The sequence below is a fragment of the Pezoporus wallicus genome, unplaced genomic scaffold (assembly GCF_028554395.1).
Source record: "Pezoporus wallicus isolate ANWC-B61680 ecotype Strahan unplaced genomic scaffold, APGP_CSIRO_Pwel_v1 contig_3876, whole genome shotgun sequence".
In the NCBI taxonomy this organism is placed as follows: domain Eukaryota; kingdom Metazoa; phylum Chordata; class Aves; order Psittaciformes; family Psittacidae; genus Pezoporus; species Pezoporus wallicus.
In genome coordinates, this window is record NW_026636085.1 from 1,700,916 (window position 1) to 1,718,253 (window position 17,338).

A 17,338-nucleotide genomic window follows, 5' to 3' on the forward strand; every position below is an offset into this window, starting at 1 on the left:
CTGTAACAACACTGAGAGATGTCTGCAAGACATTCTCCAGCATCTCCAGAATGACAGGTATATATTTTACATGGGGTATGCCAGTGTACTTACTCTGTCTGCCTGTGTTAACCCAGAAAATGGATTGTTGACTATAAAGCTGTAGCTGCTCTCCTGCTCTTCCACCTTGTGCAAGACCTCAAGGGCCACTCAAGCAAGTAAATGTTTCCAACACTCAAATGCTGCAAGCTGAAAACTTCTGAAACTTGGCTGTTGAACACTTTTGCAGACATAGCTGCAGTTTTTCAGAAGCCTGATTCCTTTTTATAACCATGGAATAAATGCATGGGACTGGGATCACTGATCCCCAAGGATCCTTCATGCTCCATTCACAACTATAGGATTCATCTTGCCAAATTTCTGCCATCTGAAGTGGGTGAAATCTAGCTTAAGACAATTATTTAGTCTCCCTTTGTAACTAAGACAATACGAGTCCAGTGGTTTCTTTAGATCTTCTTTTGCTGTTGATGCACTTAAAACCCCTTCCTGTTGTCTCTGCCCCATTTGCTTGACTTAGGACACACTGGAGTTGCCTGCTCCTGTACTTATAAAATGTGGTTCTTAAAAAACTGACTTCATTAATATTAACTGGAACTTTCTCTAGAATTAACATTTAATGCTGTAACAATAAGTGAAACACAGAAATCTCTCCAAAAATATAAACAAAGGAACATACCCTGCAGAGATCATTAATCTTTCTAGTGTTGAGCACCCAGCTATAGGGGTTCTTTTCCAGACTGGAAGCTGACTGTGTCAGGACAAACATAACATAAAGCAGGCGAACCCATTTCTCAGACAAATTACTGTAAACCCTTGATTAGAAACACTTTAGCCCTTTGCTGGGCACAAGCTCCCACAAACAGCCAAAGTCAGCAAGATATGCTCCTCTCAATGAAAAACACTCCCAAGAGCTGCCCATCCACTCACAACATTCCCACAATAACTGCATCTTCCAGCCTGACTCCTGCCCTTCCAGGCAGCCTAGAAAGATCAGTGACTTCCCTCCCTCTGCTAACTGTAGGAGCAACCTGCTCTAGTGGAAGATGCCCCTGACAGGGGGCTGGGACTGGATGAGCTCTAAGTCCCCTTCCAACCCAAACCAGTCTGTGATTCTGTGATCCGGTAACTACAGCAGTAGCAGCCCTCAAATCATGCAGCAAAACATGTTCAAATGTTTACATGCTGTTACTACAAAAACACAGACCTCTCAAACAATGGCTCTCACCAAGGCAGTTGCTGAAGTGCCATGGATTTAATATTGTTTGGTTTAGAAACAAAAAGCATTCCATTAACTTCTACAGCTTGGCTCCATATTTCACAGTAATAATCACTTCAGAGGAATACAACTCCAAAACTTGTTTTCCTGCTCTACCAGATTACACCACAGAACACCCATGTGAGTGATCCAAACTCGAGGGTTTTTTTCCACAACATAAAGATGCAAAAGCTAATCCCTCAGTGTAGCTGCCTCACTCAATCTTTTACCTGTACCAAGTAAGCCTGAAGCTTGCACAAACACTCACTGTGGTAGAAGTCTGTTTTGACCACCATACTGGTGATTTATAGGTTCCCCTAAAATACAATATTAAACCAGGTAACTGTAAAGCATTTTGAGAAGGGCCATTGTCGCCTCAAGTCTAAATATAGTATAGTACTATACAGAAATATATAGCAACAGAGACATATTTGAAAGGACAAGCCTATGAAAAGGCGGTATTTATTTACAGCGTACACTCTTTACCATTCCTATGCTGCCATATTCTTCCTTATAATGTATTTAGACTAATGGCATTTAGGGCAAGCAAATAACACTGACAGGAACTGTTTGATCAGGAGAGCAAACATACAGTCTCAGAATTCCATGCTCTTACACAAATGTTTCCATCACTTTTCTAAGCAATATGAAGTAATACTTGTGCTTCCAAGACACTAAAAACATGTATATACACAGATGTTCTCTATAACATGCACTGGATCACTTTCTAAATGTATATGCTTTAAATGTTTTTGAGAATCTAGTCCACTGGTTTTCTTGCTGAAAACACCCAACGTTTACAACTAAAACCATGTTGCCCATCGTTGCCCAGAGCGAGATTTTACAACCAAATTACAAACCCCCTAAATCTCCAGTTTTATAAGACCATCAGTGACACAGTCTTGACTGTAGTGACGAGACAGGCGCCGCTATAATGTTAACAGCCAGTATGTAAACAGTAATGCAGCCTAAGGGGGTCAGGGGCGATCCCAGAAGGGTCCCTTCAGAGCTGCCACATAACTTGGAGGTGGCTGGAGTTAAACTTTCTTTAGCTTAATTACTTACTAAGGAAGAAATAAGTTAGCCAGGTACTAAGACAATTAATTTCACTATAACTGTGTCCCTTCTTAAAGCTTTCTAGTTCTCAAAACTCACTAATACATTACTATTTTGAACAAGAGTCCAACAAACTGAAGTCTGCCATTTAATTAATAGCAAAACACAAATGGTTTAAAAACATCAGCACATTTCCAAAACACTTAATATCATTCAGATTGCCCAGGGAAGTTAGAGATGCTCCATTTCTAGCAGCGCTCAAGGCCTGGCTGGACAGGGCTTGGAGCAACCTGGCCTAGTGGAAGGGGGGTTGGAACCAGATGAGCTTTAAGGCCCCTTCCAAGCCAAACCATTCTGTGATTCTATGCTTCTTTTCCTTGAGAGAAATCACAGAGCTCTTAAATACAGGCTCTTCACTGAGCTATCAGACTTCCTCGTATTAGAAATCAGGAAGGCACCACCGATCTAATCAGATTTCCAGTAACATGCAGGCCCCAGCCAAGCCTCAAATCCCATTTCAACAGCTTCATTCACAACCATTTAACAAGTATATTCAGTTACTTCCTTTCCTTCTAACTGTCTCAGTGCTTCTAGAACAAGGTAGTACCATGTCTTCCAGTCTAAGCCACGCACCTCCTCCTTTACTACAGGCTCAATCCCTGTTGTTAGCAGTCGACAGATGCTGAAAAATGACTGGAGTCTGTTACTTTGAATTACAAGCAGAAACCAAAATACTCATCTTTCAGAACTACAAACAACTAAAATTGCTTATCATCAACAATTTGAAACCACACCTATGAGTAAACAAGGAGTGGACTGGTAAAACAACTCCATACAAAGGATAATCAAATGATTTCCCAAGGAAGCTTAAAAAAATTAATGCACTTGAGTCATATTTCCACCTTTGAAGAGGCATTAATACAACTTTTAATGCCTAACACTACAGATCTAAATTCTGTCATAAAAGCATTGCATCATTTTTCTTTACTAGAAGACATAAAAAGCGAAACTGTAAAGAAAATTATATTCTTCTATACACTTGTACAATTGCACCAGTTAGAAGCTTACTCATTATAATAGAGCCATAGTTATGACAATACATACATCAAGAGTAATTAAAATGTTGAAGTCACCATCAAATAATCAAAAGGAATTACAAAAATGCACGTAGTAATGAATGGTGCAGATTTCCCCAGGAAAAGGGAGCACTTTCCTTATTTGCAAGCACATTTTCTGTGCATGTGAAAACACGTACCACCTACAATATTGTTTCACCTCACTTTTCAACACCTCTGCCAGAGACATAAATACAGCAAAAAAGAAATAACTGTGTAACAGCTATTCATAGAATCACAGGATCATAGAATAGTTAGGGTTGGAAGGGACCTTAAGATCATCCAGTTTTTCAGGGAGGAGGGGAAGCTGTGAGGAAGCAGAGACAAGTTGCCTGACTGGGTTTAAACCACGGCACATGGCAGGGCTAACATTAAAAAGGATTAAAATCTCTAGTGTACGAGATAACGTACAGTCAAAATCAGCTGAACTTTAACTCTGTGTCCTCTTCGCACTTTTCAGAGCATCAAACATGCATCAGCTCTGCAGCTAACAGATGTCAGACTGTCATTTATAAATCCTGCATTGGCCAGTAAGAATGCAAAAATCCAGAGTTACTCCTACCAGAGTAAGGGACTAAAGGTAGAGAACATTAGAAACGCATCATCTCCATGCTTATCTATTTACATTCAATCATTATCTAAGAAATAATTCTTATCAAAACATCACTGAATCATAACGTGACTAGCTGTCCTCTGGTAACCTCACAGAACATAGAATTATAGAATGGTTAGGGTTGGAAAGGACCTTACGATCGTCTAGTCCCAACATTCATGTATAAATACACAAAACAGGTTTACAAGTCTATTTATTCCTCGGGCCTTTCCACAGATCCTAATAAATCAGTTTTCACAGACAGGATAACCATGTTTTATCACCACCAAATAGAATACACATGGATATACTAACTGGCAAAGTATATCTTTATAGAACTGTAGCAGCACAATAAAATGCAGATCACTTCCTGACTCTCTCTCAAGCTCCTCTGCAACATCACCTCCCTTTCTCATCACCAGTGCCATGCAAGTCTGCAATCACATATTACACAGATCAAACTCTAATCACACGAGTTCCGTAACACACTAGAAAACACGCTCCTCCTCAGGATTCTAATGCTCCTAGACATGCTATCCATCTCTTTTTCCTGTTCTTCCCTAAGGATTATAAAACATACAAGGCAGGCACACATGAGCAGCAGCACTTGGAAGCAAATCTGATTTACAAGCCTGCTGTTCCCAAGTACAGGACTGACAGAGATGCTGTGCAAGCAAATGCCAGTGAGGTACTTAAAATAGGGTATCCACTTGGGAAGAGATTAAGTGATTAAGCTCAATGTTGCTGCCAGCTGCTAGTAGCAATTTGAAGGGCTGGAGATATGTTTATGAACTCAAATCAGGACTTTTTCCCACCTTCCTGCTTCTTCTACTACAATTTGTTAAAGCTACTCAGGAAGACAAGTGAGAATGCCACTGTGTCTCTGTGCCAAACGACCATCTCCTACGAGACTACAAGGCTATGAAAGCTTGATTTTGCCTGTAACAGAAGCTAACAAGCAAACAGATGTGAAATCAGAAAGTCGTATGTCACTAAGCCTGGCAGCAGCAGCATTTCACACATTATATACTCTGTTAGCATGTAGTAACACACCAAACAACTTGATATTTAAAAAAAGCCCCTAAACTTTCAATTACCTTTAGATGCCATTTAACATCTTTTTCCCCTACTAACAATGACCCCACGTTCTGAGCTGCATGTGTTACACTGCGATACAAATGCTGCCTTTTTGCATTTTATCTCATGCAATACAAGAAAGCTGGGGCTCTTCAGCCTGGAGAACAGAAGCTGCGTGGACACCTCACAGCAGCTTCCAATATCTGAAGGGGGACTATAGGGATGCTGGGGAGGGACCCTTTTCATTAGGGACTATAACGGGTTGAAACTTAAACAGGGGAAGTTTAGATTGAATATAAGGAAGAAGTTCTTTACTTGTAAGGGTGGTGAGGCACTGGAATGGGTTGCCCAGGGAAGCTGTGAATACTCCATCCCTGGCAGTGTTCAAGGCCAGGTTGGACAGAGCCTTGGGTGGCATGGTTTAGTGTGAGGTGGCCCTGCCCATGGCAGGGGGTTGGAACTAGATGATCTTCAGGACCTTTCCAATCCAAAACATTCTATGAATGTGAACTTTTTAGGCAAAATACCATTGGTCACACATTTTGCACTCTGTCAGAAAAGAGAATAACCTTCCAGGAACTGAGTATTTCACCACTATTCATTACATCCATGCTATACCAACCTCTTTTTGTCATTTTCACACACCTCTATTTCAACTTTGATTTATTTCAAATTGCAGGTACTAAATAGGAGCCTGTTAACATACCAAAGCTTTTTCATACATTGCCACTAGGACTTACAGAAATATCCATTTGACACAAAATTTGTTTGCCTACTGTTCTTGCTACACTTAGCTTTCAAGTTTGAATTTCAAAGTTGTTTCACTGTTACACAAAACCTCATACATGTTTGGGCGCACAAGCAGTTTCAACTCAAATATTCTGAAAGCTACAGGAAGCTCACAGATGGACAACCAGCCTCATCTCTTCCCTTTTAACCTTATCTAGAAATAATAGAAGACTGACACACAAAATCCTCACACTCTAACAGGTCTGCAGGAAAAGTTAAGCCATTGCTGCTCAAAGAGAGAAAATGCATTTGATCTCACTGCAAAATGAAACTCTGATGCCTGTGGCAGTGCTGGAGCCTAAGGAACTAGACAAAGTTCTACCAAAATATGTCCACCCTCTTAGGAAGTAACTGAAAATCAAACAGCTGGGAAGGACATTAAAAAGATAATTAACTTATTTAGTAATTTTATTATGATTTTTCTCTATAGTGACATTAAATGAAGTGACTTAGATGCGCTCCCACCTCTCCAGAAGTTCTCACCCATCCTCAATCTTCAAAACCAATGGATAATGCGTTCCTTCAAAAGGGCAGAACTTTTGGTATCTTATCCAAAACCTGGCTTAGGTTTTGCTTACTCCATGACTGCTCAGGAATGGAGCCAGTCAACAACCTGATGTATACACATGTCCTGGGTTCAGCAGTAGCAGTCATTTTTTCTCCTTCTTGGTAGCTGGTGCAGTGCAGTGTTTTGACTTTCAGCTCGGGAAGAGAGCTGATAACAAGGATGTTTTGGTTTGGCCAAGGACTTTGTGAGCCTTATGCTCTGCCAGGGAGGAGGGGAAGCCAGGAGGAAGCAGAGACAGGACACCTGACCCAAACTGACCAAAGAGGTATTCCATACCACAGCACGTCATGCCCAGGATGTAACTGGGAGTTAGCCAGAAGGGCCGGGAGACTGCAGGGTTGGAGGAGGTATCGGTCGGAGCTTGGTCGGGCTTGGGGGCCGAGTTATCGGTCAGCTGGCGCTGAGGTGTTGTATTCTCTTCCCTTGTTATTTCCTTTATCACTATTATCATTGGTGGTAGCAGCAGTGATTTGTGTTATACCTTAGTTACTAAACTGTTCTTATCTCAACCCGTGGGAGTTGCATTCTTTTCAATTCTCCTCTCCATCCCTCCGAGAGCAGGGGGAGGGCAAGAAAGGGGGGAGAAGTGAGTGAACGAATTACCTGACTGGGTTTAAACCGCGACAACACATCTGCAGTTATTTGGAATGACTGCTTAAGGAAGTTTCAGATATTCACAGTAACCAAAAATACATTTGCATCATATTTAGTACTAACCCCCCCCACCTCATCTTTTAAAGAGTAATCTCTTACATTATCCTTTTGTCACCTTCTCTACTTCGAATAAAGCTTACTAACCAGATGACTAAGGCATCTCACACAGTATTAAACATTATAACTTTCATTACTGATACAAACTACCAATAGAAGTTGAACGCCGAAACATAACAACCTTACAAGTGAGGATTTCACCCACCACCTCTCATGGCTTTTGGCTACCCTTGAATCACTCAGAATCTTGCTTCCCCCTTCTTCATGTTTTAGTAACAAACTTCCCATTGGCAGCTGAACTTCAGCACCTTCTCTTCAGTGAAATCTTTGCCTTCTGTATCCTTACATTTTATCCAATTTTGGATGAAACTTCAGCCCTTCCAGTCATTTCTTTCCACAAAATCCGATTACTGGTGTGTCTTAACTAACTTCACATCCTTAACTCATCAGCAACTTCCATTAGGATGCTCCTACTCTGTGACTAATCACAAACGTTAAATTATCTTTAAAAACACACAGAAAAAAAACAGTTTAAGAAATCCTACACAATCAAGCAACCCAATTACCCATTAAACAAGGGAAACAAACCACAACCAAGAAACTGAATATTTGTGTTTACTTCCCAGTAGCTTTCTAGGTTTAAATCTAAGGTTGTAAAAGACACTATTTCAAATAAACTCCATTTCCAGCATTACATGAAACTGCAAATCCATAAACACAAACTGTACCTGCTTTTCCTTTCAATGAGAATAGCCATGTAGGAGGCAGGTAATGCAGCACCAAAGCCAGGAGACCAGATGTAGAATTTTCCAAGTATCTTCCTGCAAATGTAATTTGTACACATATTACATGCAAAGCAACTGAAATATTCACATACAACAGCATAGTTTACTTTTATTATAAAATTACACACACTTAAGATTCATTTTGTCCCTTTACATTAATCACCACTTACAAATAAATACTAATTATGCTGGTTTTAGAGTTGGACAGTTCTCAGAGGGGTTCTGGAAGAGCTTCATAACCATGAAACACCTGAAGCACTGCATTAATATATCCATTTCATCTGAAGGATTCCTTTGCTCCAAAGCAAACAGTGCTTTCAAGAGATGGTTCTGAAAAGCTCCACATACTAATCACTGAAAAATCTCCTGTAAGAACTCTTAGTTATTCTTCCCCCTGCTAATATTCCAAGTATATTTTCAGGAAGATGTGCTTTATGGAATATAGGGATACAATCAGGTGAGCCAGAAATCAAATCAAATTAATATCATAGAATCATAGAATGGTTCAGGTTGGAAAGCACCTTAAATTTCATCCAGTTCCAACCCCTGCCATGGGTACGGATGCCTCACCCTAGACCACACTGCCCAAAGCTCTGTCTAACCCGGCCTTGAACACTACCAGGGATGGGTATCATATACATCATGCTCATGAGATAGTCAACTGATGCTAAAAGCAGTAAACCACTCATTTACAGCAAGCCAAGGAATCAATCTGTACATTACAAGAAGTGACATGCCAGTTCTAGTAAGGTGGGAAAGCTCTCATTTTTTGCAACAAGATCTGGATTTCATTCAGAGAGTCCACAAAATTCAACCAGCAAAATCAATCCAACAATAAGTTGAAAACAACAGTTATACAAATAACATCTAAGAAAATATTTCTCTAAATTGGTCACTGTTAAAGGAAGAAAACCAAAATGCATGTCAGAGAATGTCACTGACCACATTTGGTCTGCTCAGGACACCTGTACCATCCAACTCATTCAGGGTGATCACAGAAGCAAACAATGGTCAGGGAGTCATGAGATTTGGCAGCATGATAATAAGCATACTTCAATTACACCAACACTGCCAGGTTGGTAAGAATTACTAATGCAGGAAAACATGGAGTCTTCCACCCTTCCCAAAACACAGCAAACAAAAATAGCAAACACATATAGATACAGACATAAATACAGGGTACAAAAGGAAATGTCCTCAGGTAAAATTTCATGCTGACAAAACAGAAGAACAAGGATAATCAATACCATCTGATTAGCCCATTTTTAACCTTGCTGTAAAAGGCCTGATCAGCCTCATTTCATACTTCTGCACAAACAGTATTACCAGTGAGCAATGCCAGCTCATGTTCATAACTGAAAAGAGAGCCAGTGTATCAGCAGCAAGTGATGTAATGGCAATTACACACACTGCTCATTCCCACGGCTGCAGGAGGAGAATTTCTCAGGATGACAATGCCAAATGCTGCAGGAGCTAAAGTTCATTATTAGGACTCTCTCAGAAAGCAATTACTGTATGAAGTTTCAGAGAAGCCATCTGAAATAAGTATGAACACATCTTCCCAGACACACCTGTTAAGTAACAGAACAAATGCCTTTTTCTGTGGGAAAGAAACAGGAATTTGTTCTTTTGGCATGGTTTAGAATCTCTCTAAGAATGCTTCCATGTATGGTTTGATAAGATTTTGAAAACAACTGGAACATTTTGCATAGTAAAACCTAGTGGAAATTAAAACGTCCAATCAGCTAAGTGAAGGATTTAAACTTCTGCTAAGTAAATGAAAACAAGGGGGCTTTCTTCCTTATTTACATGGTTATTTTCACATGGTCTATGGTTAGAAATTGGAATGAGAAGTATGAGTTCTTTCAGGTTATGCACCTAATTCCTCAATGTATAACTGTATCCAAAACTCAAAAGCTGGTGGATACATAAGGCTGAATCTAATTAAGTAGGCTAATCTAAAGCTGTACACGGACAAACTTAATTACTCTAGTTTAGACTAAGAGAACTATGTCTTCATGAGGTTTTTCAATTAATAACCCCAAAACCTAACAATCCCACCTCTCATGTAACAAATGTAATGCTTGTCAGCACTGGAGCCTCGTGCTTCCGTCTGACGCCCAGACAGATGTAGTCTTCTGGATCTCACCAGCTGAAGAGATTACAACCTCCAGCTGGCCTATCACACACCCCTACCAGAGATCAACACTCTAGTGCTCTGCCAACAGAGCAGTCTGTAGAGACCCCAGTTCACTCCAATAAGTAAAGAGGAGGGGGTAAAACCCAGAGGTCAGCCTATAAGGATGCTGGGGAGGGACTCTTCATTAGGGACTCTAGTGATAGGACAAGGGGTAATGGGTTCACACTTAAACAGGGGAAGTTCAGACTGGATATAAGGAGGAAGTTCTTTACCGTAAGGGTGGTGAGGCACTGGAATGGGTTGCCTAAGGAAGTTGTGAATGCTCCATCCCTGGCAGTGTTCAAGGCCAGGGTGGACACAGCCGTGGATGGCATGGTTTAATGTGAGGTGTCCCTGCCCATGGCAGCGGGATTGAACTGGATGCTCTTAAGGTCCTTTACAACCCTAAGTATTCTATGAGTCTATGATTCTAAGTGAGTTTGGTAATCCCTTCTAGGCTGAGAACATCTATCCACAGCCTAAGTCACTGCTACTACTGGATATAGATGGTTTTGACATTTTGCCCACATATGAAATGGTGAGAATATTAAACAATCATGCTTTATTGCTTTAAGCTTTACATCCTTGAAAATCTTTGCAGCAGTTTCAATTTTGGTGGTTTTCTCTAGCTGAAATATTACAAGAGCACCAAAATGACATATTAGCACAAGCCAGACTTCTCAATGACAAATTTCATATTGAGATATTTTAATTGCTACTGGATGACTAAGATGTATTTTCAGTACATCCACTGACTGAAGATTCACTGGGACTTTGGTAAAGTTACAAAGAGATGAAGAGGTCACTTCACCCAGGACACCCTGTATGCCTGCCAATACATCTCCTGCTTGTTGCTACAGAAGAAGGGAGCAGGCAATCCTTCTCAAATCAGGAACTGTGCAGGTAAATGTGAGTTAACATGTCCAGCTACAAAGCCTTTAGTATGTTGCTTTGGTGTAGAACTGCAGGAGGATAAGTTCAGCAACCTGCATGGGACATAGATGCTCCTGAGTAACTGCTGCTCCCTCTATAATGTACCTTCCAAGCAAAAAAAGATGCAAAAAAATGCAGCGTGTATCCTATTATACAAATATATCACATCCAATCTCACTATTACCACTATCTAGAATGAGACTTAGAGGATCTAAGTCTCCACAGCCTTAGCCAATCTCTTTGCATGGCTGCAAATCAAGTTCAGGGATACCCAGGCCACAGATACGCAGAACACCATAGAGATACTGGTATTCCTTTGATGGATTAGAACATACAACATCAAATCACATTCCAGACTGGAAAATCACATGTAATTATATTTGCTCTCAGGGGCTACCAAAGGAAGCATGTGTATATCACACAGCAACAGGTTCAAGGAATCATACAAGTTCAAACAAAGCATTAAATAAATAACTCTAAAAAAATCCCACACAGATTGGTTAAAAAGAGGAGTGAAATCTCCTATTTCTATCCTCCATGATGGACACAAAAGCAGATAATAGAAGCAAACTCATACAGCTCAAACTGCAAGACAATGTTGGTATTAAGTACATTCCAAGTGAAGGACTCGTCAACATTATGATCTAAAGCAAAGCTCTTAAAAAAGAACAAAAAAAGGCATACAGCACCTGTAAAGATCTCATGTATTTATACAGCTTTCTGGCTTGTTATCTTTTTCTCTCCAAATAACACTTACTCAGCTCCTTGACCATACTCAAATACTGAACTGACCTGTTCAATGAACCTGTCCATGACACCTCTCAAACACTTCCTGATCAACAGCAGCCAGTTTAAAGCTCATCCCTGTGTAAGGACAAGGCTGCTTTTTCCCTCTTAATGCATTACTCTGCACTTTCTTCTCTCAAATTTTGTGACTTTTTTGAATCAACAGATCTTTTTTAAAGGGAACAGGGTCAGGTTTAGATTTCTGTGTAACCTAAATTATCTCATACAATCTCCACACTACACTTCACCCCCTTTCCAGGTTCTTGAGGTATATCCAAAACAAAGGACACAACAAGAACATCATTGGCAACCTCTTCTGATTATGAAAATGGATTGTTTATCCTTTGTTTTGTTTCATATACATTAACTACTTGCTAATCATTTACTAATTCCTGGAAGACAGAGGATCCTTCTTCTTGAAGAGTCCTGGCAAGCAATCCTGTCAAAGTCATTTGTGAATTATGTATAATGTACCAACTGGATCCTCATCAGATATATATTTATCCTTTAAAGAACACCAGTAAATTTAGAAAGTATGACTTCTGATAATCACATTACCCACTGTTTTCTGAAAAGGCATTTAACAGCTCTCAAATACCCTACTTACATAACTGCTGAGGCTCCAAACTTTATTCTGGTCAGAAAAGCTGCAAAATACTCCTTATAACTGGACATTCATATACTTCAATAGATACAATGCATAAGGCTGTCTAAACACTTTCTTCTTTTGCCTCTAGTAGCAATCTCAGTTCCTCAGCTCCAATCAGCACCCTAACTACAGGCTAACAGGTTTTATTTGCAAGTCCTGCACTTGCAGGTAGTGGGCAGTCTGCAAAGATCCCACCAGCACAGGTTCTGCTGGAGGTGACAACTCTTCATGGGTATCTCATTGTAACAGATAAAGCATGTACATCTCCCAGGATGTTGGGGTTACTCTGCTGCACAGCTGTAAGAACAGCAGGGTAAGCATTTACCTACACCCCTTGTCATGTTAAATAGTTAAAATCATCCTTTGCAGGGTTTTAGCCTGGGTCAACCCAAACAGTGTTTTGGGAGGACCTGGAGGGCACATGGTTGGATAGGGCTTTGAGTAACCTAGCCTAGTGGAAGGAGTACCTGCCTGTGGCAGGGGACTGGAACCAGATGAGCTTTAAGGTATCTTCCAACCCAGACCATTCTATGGACTAGGTACCATTTCCATTACCCAGCCTGCATTCCCACGCTGGCTTAGAGGTCTGAACACCTTTAGACAGCCATGCTCCACAGACGTGAAAGCTATGCCATGCTAGCTGGCTTCAAAGCAAGACACTAATACCTTACTGGCTTCATTTACTAGTACAGGCATACTCACAGATCTCCTAGATGGCCAATACCTCAGTTAGAGGAACCACTGAAAGCAATTAAACTCACATCCACCACACCAGCTTCATTTAGAGAGTAACATCCAAGTACAGCACTGAAGTAAGGCACAGTAGATTTAAAGGCAAGTACAAGGCAGAATAAGGAAGACTGCTGTATAGCTCAGAGGAGTAAAGATAAATCAGTATTAACACAACTCAGATTGCTAGAAAAATTCATATTCTTTAGAGCTTGTTACTCAAAGAATCATTCTGAATTTTGCAAGTGATTGATTTAAAAACATTCCACGGATCTTCAGCCTTCCCCCTCAGATTTGAAACTAAGGTTAGAGACCCCTAAACAGATACAGAAGACGGGCATAAAGACTTTCATTAACTTTTAGAGGGGCTGTTGGGTGCACCAACAAATAACTTTCAAAAATTGATACCTACAGTAGATTTTACAGGTCTATGTATAACATCTCCTACAATAAATGTATATAGATCTAAGGCATCATCATATTCATAAATAGGAAAGTATAATTTTTAACTATCTTAATAGTTGCTTGAAATATACTGGAAAGAACTCAGAATACAAGTGCCATTTATACTCATTTTTCAGAGCGAGCCTGTATCTTGCAGAACCCCAGAAGCTGTGCTGGGATTTTCTTCACTTATGACCACAAACTTGGGTGGATGGATTAAGTTTAGGATAATTAAAAGTTATCACAGCACCTGCATCAGGAAAATAGAAACAAGCATCAAATTACAACAGTTCTTTCTAGGAGAGAAAGATTAGGCCTTCTCAGTTCAAGTGGTAAGACCAGAAATCAAGTGGATGGCATAGCTGTTGCTTTTCCTACTCCTACCCATTACAAACAAGCCTATTATATAAGCAAAGACAAATTATTACATAAATTTAAAAGTTGCATCAAAAATAGCTTTCCTATTACATTTTTAGGACAGTATACCAACCTTAGAATGCAAAAGCAAACAATATACAAGGTCCCATTTGCTGTCAGAAAGGAAGTTGATTGCAAGATCTCAGGTAGCAGTTTGTACAAATAATAGTCAAGTTTTCGTTTCCTGAGAATAGCTGCAATCTGAGGGAGGAGGGAAGAAGAAAAAAAAAACAAAAAGGGGGGGACAAACTTTAATGCAGTTCAGCTCTTTTTTTGCACATTGTAAAGAGAAATACAAAAGGAAAACAAGAACCCAGGACACATTGCCCACTGAAGTAGTAAATCAAAGCCTCTTAAGTTTGCTGGGTTTATGAACAATACCACAAAGATTTCCTTTGAACTTGATCCAGCTATTCTGATATTTGTACCAGGAAATACATCGAGTGATTCTAAAGGGGAAATATTGGAGGAATTTTATTAGCTTGTTACCATTGGCCATAATAGTCAGGAACATTGTCTACCAGATACCAGAACCTTCAAGATGTCATGAACTGACACTGAATTTTGACCTCCAAACAACTGGACTATCACATAAATAAGGTCAGAGTATCACTAAAGTAATCCAAACACAGGCCCTACACAATATCTACGAAGTGACGATATATTTCTAAAGGTTTTCTATTCCAATTAACCAACTGCAAATCCTCCAAAAAACTGATTCACCATCCCCTGGAATAACAACACATTCCTGACAAGTTTTGTAGAAATGGTATGTTATCCCTAAAAAACTGCCTACAGCAGAAAATGGGTTGGGTCTAAAAAATAAATGTTCTCTTTGGTCAGTTTAATGTATGGCCCATGTTCTACAAAGAGCAGTTAACAACTCAAACACTAAAGGTTCTCAGACTCTTGTATGCAACTATCTAATGGGAAGGTATAGAGAACCAGGCTCTGCTTGAGGTACCCAGGGGTAAGACAGAAGGCAATATACAAGCTCAAGTATGAGAAACTCAGATTAGACCTACAGAAGAAAAATTTTCACTTGAGGTTAGCTGAATATTGGAGCAGGTCACCCAAAGCAACTGTGGACTCTCCATCACTGGAGATCCTCAAAACCCAACTAGAAAAGGCCACAAGTGACCTACCTCATCCAGGTGTGAGCAGGAGGCTGGTGGACCAGCCTCTCTCTGACCTGCGTGCTCCTGTAACTCGACAAAATTATACTTTAGTTTCATCATGAAATAAATTTTATTGGGCTTTTTAATTCTTTTTAAAAGCATTATTATATTTACCTGCACTGACGTCCCAAGGAGGGACTGGCAGCAGCTGTCTGTCAATGCTTAGAATTAGAGAGGTCCCAAACAAAGCAAGCTTCCTGCTACTGCTGCTGATGAGAAGAGCAAAAGACATCCTGCCAAACTGGTATTGGCAACACCTCTCAAGAGTCCTGGTTCCTCAATTAAAAAATATGGGAGAGGGACCTGTTCTGAAACACCGTCCACTCAGACAGAATAACAAGAGATGTTTTACACTCAGAGATGGGCCGAGGATTCTCCTAAACCCACCCCAGGAAAGTTCTGCCAAAACCTGTTTCCAAAATGAAGCTTGAGCTAACTATTAAGGAGGAGTACATGCATGAACAAACCTCCCAAACTAGATTTACACATTACTTAATCAAGTGTCAAGGCTGCTTAAACCATATGGAGTAGGCAACAAAGCAATCCAGAGAAGCTTTCTGTTGAAGGAGACTCTTCTCGCAGTTTAAACACCAGAACACCAGTTGCTATCTCCACAGCTATATCCTGCCAATTGCACAAAGGTCCTGAACATCTGGAACAAAATATCTTGTTTTAAGAACACAGACCTTACACCTGAAGCCTTCCTCCTCAGACCAAAGCATCCCAAGTGTAACAGGAAAACATTAATGTCAAATCAAAGTCAAAAATTTACTTCTGCAGCTTCTTCCCCAAGTTTTAGATGTTACCAACTTGGACACACCTCGCTCAAGTGAATCAGGAGGACACTGTGATGAACGCCAAATTCTAACAGCAAATGCACTACTCAAGGTTTGGCAGCAGATGTTGCTAGCAGAGAGCAGCACAGAAAGAGAGGGCATCAGGACATCTAGTAGATACTTCCTTGGCAAAATACTGCTCCCTACAAAGATGCTAACAGATGGCCGAAGGTCTGAAAATTACTTGAGACTCCCTGTAGAGTCAGACAGAAAGGAACATCTCACTGACATTAAGGTCTCAGCTCTTCAGGTAAAAGGAACATGCAAATCCTAGCACATGTCTTAGGCACCTCAGGGTGGTCTGTATCAGGATAACTGTAATAGTTTGGGGTGTTATTCACTGTGAGAATCATAGAATTGTTTGGTTGGAAAGGACAGGACTGCTATCCTGATGCAGCTCACTGATCCAAGCAGCTGACGATGATGTATCCAAGACTGGCCAAAACCAGCTCCATACCTCCCATTATTCTTGTCACCTTTCTCTGTATCTTAGTTTCACTTTTTTTTTCTTTTTTGAGATGAAGTGACAACAATCTTATAAAGTAAAATTATTTGGTGCTTACCAGCTGCTGTAGATTTTCAGCTCTACTATGATAGCGCAGCACGTACACAACAAAAGCAGAGTGCTGCTGTGAGAGATAGTGCTACCATATGAAACTGAAATCCAGGGACAGGAGCAACATACTTCTCAAACCACTCTTAAGGCCATGAATTCATGGCAGAGAAAAGCACGATCCACTTCCTGTGATGCCTCTCTATTTCTGAGTCTGTAGTGCTTGTCCTGCATGTTACACTTCACGAAAAGGGGAATACTGCCCAAAAAAAAATCTCTGAACCAGGGAGAGCATCACTGGATATTGTACTTATGAGGGTTAATTATATGTGCATCTGGATGAAATTAGACAGGTCACAACACTGCAGTCCTCAGACAACCACACCTTTATATGCTACAGTCAGACAAGACAAATACATGACTCCTTAATAACATCTCCAAGTGAGAAACTGATGATATGAAATATAACCGACTGTCCTTGGGTGACATCTGTGCCCTACACACACACTGGAAGAAGGGGGTGTTAAGCACCTGCCAGCCTGACTTCCAGAGAAATATTTCTGACCCCAAACAAGATTAATCTGGCTCTAAGAATGTGGTCAGGTAAAACCTCTTGAATAAAGTAAGTCATGCATGGTGGAAAGAAG

General features: G+C 40.4%; 1 protein-coding gene across 1 annotated transcript in view; it reads right to left on the minus strand.

Moving 5' to 3' along the window:
* TMEM135 (transmembrane protein 135) overlaps window positions 1-17,338 on the minus strand; it is a 163,730-nt gene that overhangs the window by 137,339 nt on the left and 9,053 nt on the right. The window contains exons 2-3 of the mRNA XM_057399031.1: window positions 14,198-14,325; window positions 7,931-8,023 (exon numbers count right to left, since the gene is read on the minus strand). Coding sequence (XP_057255014.1) covers window positions 7,931-8,023; window positions 14,198-14,325 — 221 coding nt within the window. The remainder of the gene's footprint in view (window positions 1-7,930; window positions 8,024-14,197; window positions 14,326-17,338) is intronic.